This window comes from Melopsittacus undulatus, chromosome 8, assembly GCF_012275295.1.
Source record: "Melopsittacus undulatus isolate bMelUnd1 chromosome 8, bMelUnd1.mat.Z, whole genome shotgun sequence".
NCBI lineage: Eukaryota > Metazoa > Chordata > Aves > Psittaciformes > Psittaculidae > Melopsittacus > Melopsittacus undulatus.
In genome coordinates, this window is record NC_047534.1 from 7,874,110 (window position 1) to 7,882,606 (window position 8,497).

At 41.0% G+C, this 8,497-nt stretch overlaps 1 protein-coding gene across 1 annotated transcript; it reads left to right on the top strand.

Annotated features, from left to right (window-relative positions):
• Nucleotides 1-219: 219 nt before the first annotated feature.
• On the top strand, nucleotides 220-8,184 carry LOC117436573 (ubiquitin carboxyl-terminal hydrolase 42-like). Its single transcript, XM_034065368.1, has 14 exons — nucleotides 220-409; nucleotides 755-955; nucleotides 1,969-2,079; nucleotides 2,228-2,330; nucleotides 2,491-2,558; nucleotides 2,704-2,774; nucleotides 3,313-3,395; nucleotides 3,767-3,878; nucleotides 4,482-4,622; nucleotides 4,836-4,936; nucleotides 5,401-5,539; nucleotides 6,237-6,968; nucleotides 7,349-7,437; nucleotides 7,563-8,184. Exons 1-14 carry the CDS (start codon nucleotides 220-222, stop codon nucleotides 8,182-8,184), a joined length of 2,763 nt encoding a protein of 920 aa, XP_033921259.1.
• Nucleotides 8,185-8,497: the final 313 nt, after the last annotated feature.

Genomic DNA, 8,497 nt, shown 5'->3' on the forward strand with positions numbered 1-8,497 from the left:
TGAGACAAAGGCGTAATCCCTACTCCCCACTTAAATGCAGTTTCCTGAGTGGGTTTTTTTATTTTGGTTGTTGTCGTTTGGGGGTTTTTTATTATTTCTTACCAGCTATTTAGTTCTTCAAGTTATTTCTTTGATACTGAGTGACAGCATTTCCTTCTGGAATGCTTCTTGATATCCTTAAGTCAACCAAAAGTTTTACCTCTGTTACAGATAAGAAGGATGAAGATACCTTCAGTATTGAAAAAGCTAGCCTTCAGGGGGCCCTACAAAGGGACTGCCAAGAAAACAAAAGCACACACTGTGAACTTGGGTCCAGTACCAGCCGAGGAAGATGCAGAGAAAGTGCCGAGAGGTTCTGTGTATTGTAGAACCTCTGAAAAACCTAAGCCTTTTGGCCAGGAAGAGTTAAGTAAGTGTGTCTTCTGTCCTTCCCCCCTTTTTTTGTTCTTCAGAACAAAACCCCCCAAAGTTAGAAAACGCAGTTCTCATTTGTTGCACTAATGTAAAGCAGGGTTGTGATGAATAAAGCCTTCAGCACTAGGCTGCAATTTTGTGAGTCCCCTAAGGCAACTGAAGGGACTGGTATTGGAAAATCTCTCTTACTTTTCCATCGTTCTTATAATCTGTTCATCACGTGGTTTTGCGCTGTGGGGCAGACCTGGTTCTTCTGGGTGCTCCTGCAGAATGCTCCCTTTTAAACATCCTTTTCCAAACAGAAACAGTAAATATTTTTTGAAATGTAATTTTCTTGCAGTTGTTAACGATGGAATTGCCCCACCACAACGAATCCTTTTTCCACCTGAGAAAATTCGCATGGATTGGCAACAGCCACTGAGTGTTGGAGTTGGACTGCAGAATATGGGCAATACGTGTTACCTTAATGCTACTCTGCAATGTCTGACGTACACACCTCCTCTGGCCAATTACATGCTGTCTCTTGAACACAGCAAGTCATGTGAGTACTTTCTAACATTATTATAAATACATTGGACAGCTGCAAAGGTAAAAGAACAAGAGTGATTCTGTGGAGAAAACGCGTGGCTTTCCTGTTTTACCTGTAGAAGCCGGCTTTGAACGCGATCTTCGTGGTGTTTTTCAACCTAACCGATTCTGTGATTCCATAGTTATTTAGCAGGGAGCTCGGAATGGCATATAAAGTCTATTTGTTCATTTAATGCACAACGGTAAACTTGCAAAGAAAGACCATTTCTTTCTTTGTGTGAATAATGAAGTACGTTGTAAAGGAAGGCATTTGATGAATATTTGGCATTTGGGTTTCCTGCTGGTAGAAAGGTGGTAAAATTTGGGATGTTGGCATCGTAGCTTCTTCGTCTCTGCAGCCTAGATACCGTAATGTGCTAATATGGCAATAAATGACATGTTCACTGTGGACCCATTAAGAAAGCCCACACCCTAGAAAGCACTACGAGCTCATTTCTGCTGACCTGAAATGGAAATCTGTGTGGGGCAGTATTAAAATTCAGACTGTTTTTTTTTCTAGTTAAAAATTTGTATTTTTTAAACCTTTGAATTTGCGTTCTTCGCATTTCCATGGTACGCTTGAACTGATTTAGGCACGGGAGCCTCTTTTCGTATCCTTCCAGGTCTGTTTTGACAAAGGTACATGCATGCTTTTTGGTTTGGCGTCTTAATGTTTATTCCTAGAAATTTAGCTGTGTTTGTTTGACATAGATAAAAATGTTTCCAGCTAAGAACCCTGTTGTTGCAAAAAGGAGGGCGGAAATACTTGCACATACCTTCCTTTAACCTTTCCTTTCCCCCAGAGGATTCTTAGCTCTGTGTCATGTAGCTCACCTCAGAGCAGGATGCTGAAAATCACACCCATTCTCTCTTAGCGCTGTGTCATCAATATCAGTAGTGTTTCTCCTGGATATTGTTTTTTGGTTTTGTTCTTTTTTGGTAGCAGAGCTTATTTGACTAGACTGTGTTGCTTCTTTCACTCTTCAGGTCAGGAAAAAGGCTTCTGCATGATGTGTACATTGGAAGCTCACATTAACCAGGCCCTGCGTCTCTCTAAGAAGGCTGTCAAACCCATGTCTGTTATCAATGGCCTTAGAAGTAAGTCATTTCCGATGGTTTTCTTTTGATATATTTGGTAACTTTTCAAAGCACTATTTGATGCATAGAAATGATTTTGATACTTTTAGAAACGTGAGTTTTCTTTCATTTTCTGGGAGATAAATATAACTACCTTCTTATTTATTAGGAACAGGAAAGCATTTCCGCTATGGCCGTCAAGAGGATGCACATGAATTCTTGTCCTTCACCGTTGATGCTTTGCAGAAAGCTTGCTTGAATGGAAGCACCACGTACGCATAAACAAATTATTTAAGCTTTAAATGTTCTCTGGCCCCTTTCACTCCTTTCTTTACTATACTATATTAAAATGAATGTCCTTAGTAAAAACTGTTTGAAGAGCTAACTCTGAGCCTCGCATCACCTGAGGTCTGATTGATAATTTCTTTCCAGGTTGGACACATCTTCTCAAGCCACCACACTTATTAATCAAATATTTGGAGGATACCTAAGATCCCAAGGTACTTGTCAAAAATCTTCCTGTCCTTTGAACTGGTCTGTGTCTGTTTTGTCTGTAGTAAAGGACTTTGTACTTCGACTAAAGTAAAACGTAGGAAGACTTCAAATTTGTCCAGTCAGTGTTAAGCATTTGTATTTTGATTCCAGTAAAATGCTTGAACTGCAAAGCCGTTTCTGAAGCGTATGAACCATTCCTCGATATTACTTTGGATATAGAGGTAAGGTGTTTTGTGAATATGGGTCGAGCTGTATAAGGACCTGTAGAGCTTTCCAATTAAAGGCATTTTACTGAAAACTGTACACTGCTAAAAGGTAAGAGCTTGGTGGTGGATGGGTGTGGATTGGAGTTTGGTCTTGTGTGGAAGGCATGTAGATGCTCTTCACGTTTGCAGTGGGTTTAAGCTGTCAAACCAGTAATTATATCTACACAAACACCTATACTCTCACGCTTCTCGATTATTCTGCTCCAGCATGCGTCTATCGTTAGGCTGATGGGTTTGATTGTTCTCATTATTGGTGCCATAGCAGAGCAGAGATGCTGTCTGTGGCACTGCAAACTTTTATTTCAAAGTAGCATCATTTCCACAGGAGGTAAATGCTCAGCGTACTCTGAGGTTTCTGCCTCCTTCACAGTGGTTGCCGGTTGACAGTAGGTGACTTGAGGATGAGCTAGCAGGATTCTCTCGGTAACTACCAGGAAGTGTTTGAAATTTTGCATTTCCAGTGACTTAGGGCTCTACTTTCTTATTCATCCAGACTGTCACATCTGTTACCGAGGCTCTGGAACAATTTGTGAAACCTGAACAACTGGATGGAGAAAACAGCTATAAGTGTAGCAAGTAAGATTCTTACTAATTCCATCTGAGTATAAGAGAAAGCGTTTCATGTATCAGAGGAATATTTGGAAATAGAAGAATTGTGGCCATTAGCTGATATTAGACTTTTATTCCTAGTGCTGCCTGCACTGGGGCTTATTAGCCTTCGTAAGCGTGAGGTTGCACGCAGAAATATTTGTGTGGCCAGAAGTTAAAGGGGATGTCTGCTAAATAGTAGGGAGCTGAAGCATGGAGCTAAGGACAACGACTTGGGGTCGGAGGCAACATTAGTGCAGCATATGGGTTCATAGGCCTGTGCGAGAGATGAAAACTTGTTTGAGTTTTGGGAGGAGGAAGCATTTGCTTTTCAACATTTGTCTGTGCTTGTTTTTAAGGTGCGAAAACATGGTTCCTGCCTCCAAGAGGTACACAATACATCGCTCCTCCAAAGTTCTCATCATAACGCTGAAAAGATTTTCAGCTTTTACTGGTGGCAAGATCAACAAGGTATATATTTGCAGCTGTAAAGCATCTTTATCTTGTTGGAATGGGAGATTTGCCCAAGAGAATAGCATTTGAAACAGGGCAAGTTTAGATTGGAAGAAATTCTTTATTCTTAGGGTGGTGAGGCACTGGAATGGGCTGCCCAGGGAAGTTGGGAGTGCTCCATCCCTGCTGGTGTCCAAGGTCAGGTTGGACAGAGCCTTCCTTGGGTGGCATGGTTTAGTGGCAGGTGTCCCTGCCCATGGCAGGGGGTTGGAACTTGATGATCTTAAGGTCCTTTCCAACCCTAACTATTCAATGGTTCTGTGATTTAAAGGTTGTTAATGTTTGCAGGCTGTAACTTTAATAACAATAGTCTAAGTAAAGTCAATCTAACAGCTGCGGCTTACGGTAACCATAAGAGTATACCTCACTCTTAGAGCTAAATCTGCAGAAAACAGTTCTCTGCAGCTTCAATTATTAAATGCTGTTTCTGAGACTAGGTACTTTGAAGTGAATCAAGAATATATTTGTGTGATCCTAGCCTGTGTTTTTAGAAGGGTTTTTCTCAGGCTGTTCCATGAAGTGTTTCAGGGTAATTTTTGAATCTTCCTGTTTTGTGTTTAGGATGTAAAATACCCTGAATATTTGGATCTTCGAGCATATATGTCCCAGTCAATGGGAGAACCACTCATCTATTCTTTATATGCAGTTCTTGTTCATTCTGGTGCCACCTGCAATGAAGGACACTATATCTGCTTCATAAAGGTGGGTATCAGCTTGATTTCTAACAGGGTAAAATCATCCGTGCTGATAAGGAAAATGAATGTTACTGGCAACCACCATTCTGATGGAGAAAGGTTGAATGATGGGTTCTGTTTGATTTGTTTGGTAGGTTTTGTGCTGTAGTGTTCTGCCTGCGATGTCATTTGGACAACATGTATTTTGTCTGAACTTTTTTTGTCTGTCTTGTATTTGCAGGCCGGCAATGGATTTTGGTATCGAATGAATGATGCCATAGTGGAGCGTTCTGATACCGAAACGGTTCTCAATCAGCAAGCTTATTTACTTTTTTATATCAGGTAATACCAACTACTGAATCTGTTCAGAATATATTTACTTTCCTCTTACTGATACTTTTCTTTTTCCCCCAAGTGTTTTTCTTTCTGTCCTAGGAAAAGTGTACTGTTTCTGTAATTCAGTTTGGTCTAACCTGAACTTACCAGTGACATTTAGTGTCTCTCATTGCTTGGCCTTAAGCTGGTGTGCTTGTGTATGTTGCTCTATATATGCTCTATGTAGCTGGCTAATACAGAAGAGGAGAAATTACGCCATAGATGGTGTAAGGGTGAGTTGTTGCTCTGAAAAGGATAGTCACTGTAGGGAGACCATTGTCTGTTTTTTAGTTTGTAGTCTTGGTTGAGTCTTTTATATATGTCTTCTGTGTCACATCATCTGTTCTTATAAAATTTTAGATGGGGGTTTAATCCAAGAACAGGCTGAAAGAAAAACTCTAAACTGAGATCACTGCTTTTTTTCCCCCAAGGCGCTATGATTTGACACTTGGAGAACGTGGCTTTTACTTACCAGCACCGTCTTATCCCCGTTCATTCCCTGGTCAACCGGGGTCTAATAGTAAGCAGGCTGGATTTATGGGACCACGACTTCCTCCTCATATGATTAAGGTAGTTTGCAGGGAGCAAATAATGGCACCAAATTGTTAAGGTTGTTTTCTTTTGATTGCGGGGGAGGGGGGTACTGTTTTATGGCATCTGAGTTCTATTTTCCCTCCCACACTGCAGCTTTCTTCACAACCATCGGGCAACAGCCAGAATTATTCCAACAGTGGCTAATCCTAAATTGTGCAGCCATGCTACTTCATTATACTTCCAACTCAAAGTGCTTTCTAAAGCACCGAGAGCTGCTCTTCTGAGACACTTGAAGGAGTCTATTAATTCTTTGATGATGATGATCGTAATAATAATAATAATCACAACAGGCAAAGATCACTGTCCCTCAGTGTTACCTTGGCTGAGAGAGTGAAAAGAATTTATCTTGGTCCTGAGTACCAGAGCAATTACTGCAGTGTTTTCAGGGAATGTTTAAAGGGGAAAAGAAATGTATTTGTGAAGTGCTTTAGTCAATGTTAAGTTGTTTGTGTGGGTTTCAGAAATGAGGCTCATTTGATACCAAGATAGAGTAAACCAAAAGCAGCAGGAATTAGAAAAACTTGTTGGACTTTGGTTTATATTGGAAGTGGGGTGTTTTTCTTCTTAGGTGATGAGGCAATTTGTAGAAATACTTAGTAGGAGAATGTAATGTTTTAACAAGTGCTGTGGGATTGTACATATTCATCTTGCAATCTTTTCTGTTTCGATACAGAATTCAAGTCGTTTAAATGGAAATGGACCCCTAAATGAGGATACAAATCCTGTTGGTATCACATTAAAAAGGCCATCTTCCGCTCCACCAACCGCTTGCATTCAAAACTGGGCAATGACCAGTCCTTCAGCTACGGATCCATCAAAAGCCCAGAAGATCACTCTCAGTATTCATAACAAATTGCCTGAGCGTCAGTCTGTGTCACAACCTGGCTGTCTTGCCAGTGCTTTGGAGAATGAGGATCTCAGCAAGACCGTGCCTTCCTCCACAATTACAAATTCTTTCAGAGCAGAGTCTACCTCAAATGCATCTACAGTGGCAGTTGCGGCTAACATTTCCAAACAGGAAGTTCCTGATGAAATGTTTGTAGAGCCAGCAGTGAGTCCAAGTCCTGCACTCGGCTCCGATGCTACAGTCCCTTCCAGTGCGGAGTCTTCAGGAAAATCTGAGGCTTCGAATGGCGTGTTTAAAATGAACTACAAAATATCTTCCAATGGAATTGTAATTTGGCAGGTGGTCGGCACATTGCAGAATTCCCGTTCTTTATGTGAGAGTGCTGAAGAAGAGAGATCCCATCCTGAGCTGCCACAAAATGATTCACTAAATGGTGCTATTAGTTTAGACATTGGATCTAAACAAAATGGACTGAAACTTGATGATTTTGCTTGCCAAGTCCAACCTGCTAAACCTTCTGAGATTTTCTCTGCTGAAACAAATGGATTGCTTGAAGCAGTGAGTTACTTTGTTTTTCTAGAACTTCTCACCTCTGGTGTGCTTCGTATTCAGGAGCATTAAAATGTTCCTAATTCATGTGAAATACTGTGAAAACACACAGCACAAATTTCATCGTTAACAACTCTGTGCTATTGTCCCGTTAGAAACTGCAGAGCTGAACGGGCATGTGAGAACATGTCAGCTTCAGAAAGGTTCAGCTGAGATAATATTTCATCAGTTTCATAAATATATTGGGGGGAAGATGTGATGTGTGGAATAGCAATAGTACATATGAGGCAAATTGATCTTGTTTAATAAGTAATGAGGAAATTTTGCAAACAGTTTTCTACTAAAGGGAGTGGGCTTTTTGTCTCTTAACGTCTGCGTTTTAATTGTAGATACCTGTAGCTGAGTCACCAGTTCCTCAAGAAATAATCTTAGAATCCCTGGCCTACAACCGCCTGAACAGGTCGTCAGAGAAAACAAGGTAAATTCAGTATACTCTGATGAAAAAAAGATTTCATACATATTGATCATTGTTTTACCCATCTAGTAGTACTATTTAATAGAAAGCTTTGAATCAGTACAACAAATCCCACACTGTACATGTAGGGTTGCAGATGTCAGCGCCGAGCATGTATTATTCTGGTGTGAATTACAAGCAGATGCCTCAGGAAAATGTTCTCGTTACAGATCCCGAAGCAGAGAAAGAACAGAACAAAACAGGAATAGATATTACCCTTCCAAAGCAGAGAGAACATGGAGCACGGAAAGGCTCTATCGAGATGAATCACGGAGATGGGAAAAATGCAGATATTACAAGGATTATTCCTCTGTTCATGGAACGGAAGATGGCAGAGAGAGGAAGTACACCCATTTTGATAAAGACTTTGACAAACTGAGTCAGTTCTACAAATTACATAGCGATTATCATTGCAAGAGCAGATGGGCTCACAACACTCACTGCAGAGAGGAAGGAGCGCATGACTTGGGCAGCCACAGAGGAAATTTCCATCCTTGTTCACTACCTCAGCAGCAGCCTGAAAAACACTCTGGGGAAGGGCACGCACCTCCACCTGCCTCAGCTCATGCACAGTTTGACAACTCTTTCCGGGAAAACGAAAAACCGAGGCTTGGCAAGAGGAAACATGGCGACACAGAAGGAAGCAAAAGCGAGGTGGAAAAGAAACGCTGCCAGATAGATGATAAATATCAAGGGAAGGATTCCAAGTAAGTGGGGATTCCAGCATAATCTGCATTTTTTTTCTTAACTCTTTTCTGAATGTTTGTCATGCCTGCCTTTTCCCCATTGTTTCTAAGTGATTTATATAGGATGTGTCTTGCACCCCACTACACAGGTCAGGGGCATTAGGATTGTAGGCGTAAGAGATGTGTAGGCGTAAGAGATGTTAACCGATAAACACAGTGATAGAACTCCACTTTGATCCACTGCTTGCAACACAAGTGGGATATGAGGGCTGCGAAAAGCAGTTTGTTAAGGCTGGAGAATTTTAGTGTTTCCTCCAGTCCATAGATGTTCATGAACT

What these genes read in the sequence shown, in the direction of transcription:
- LOC117436573 (XM_034065368.1), top strand. Translation starts at nt 220, where the DNA reads ATGAAGATACCTTCAGTATTGAAAAAGCTAGCCTTCAGGGGGCCCTAC. An exon ending in TGCTTGAATGGAAGCACCAC is followed by an intron (nt 2,331 to 2,490) that starts GTACGCATAAAC and finishes ATTTCTTTCCAG; the next exon opens with GTTGGACACATCTTCTCAAG. An exon ending in CAAATGGATTGCTTGAAGCA is followed by an intron (nt 6,969 to 7,348) that starts GTGAGTTACTTT and finishes TTTTAATTGTAG; the next exon opens with ATACCTGTAGCTGAGTCACC.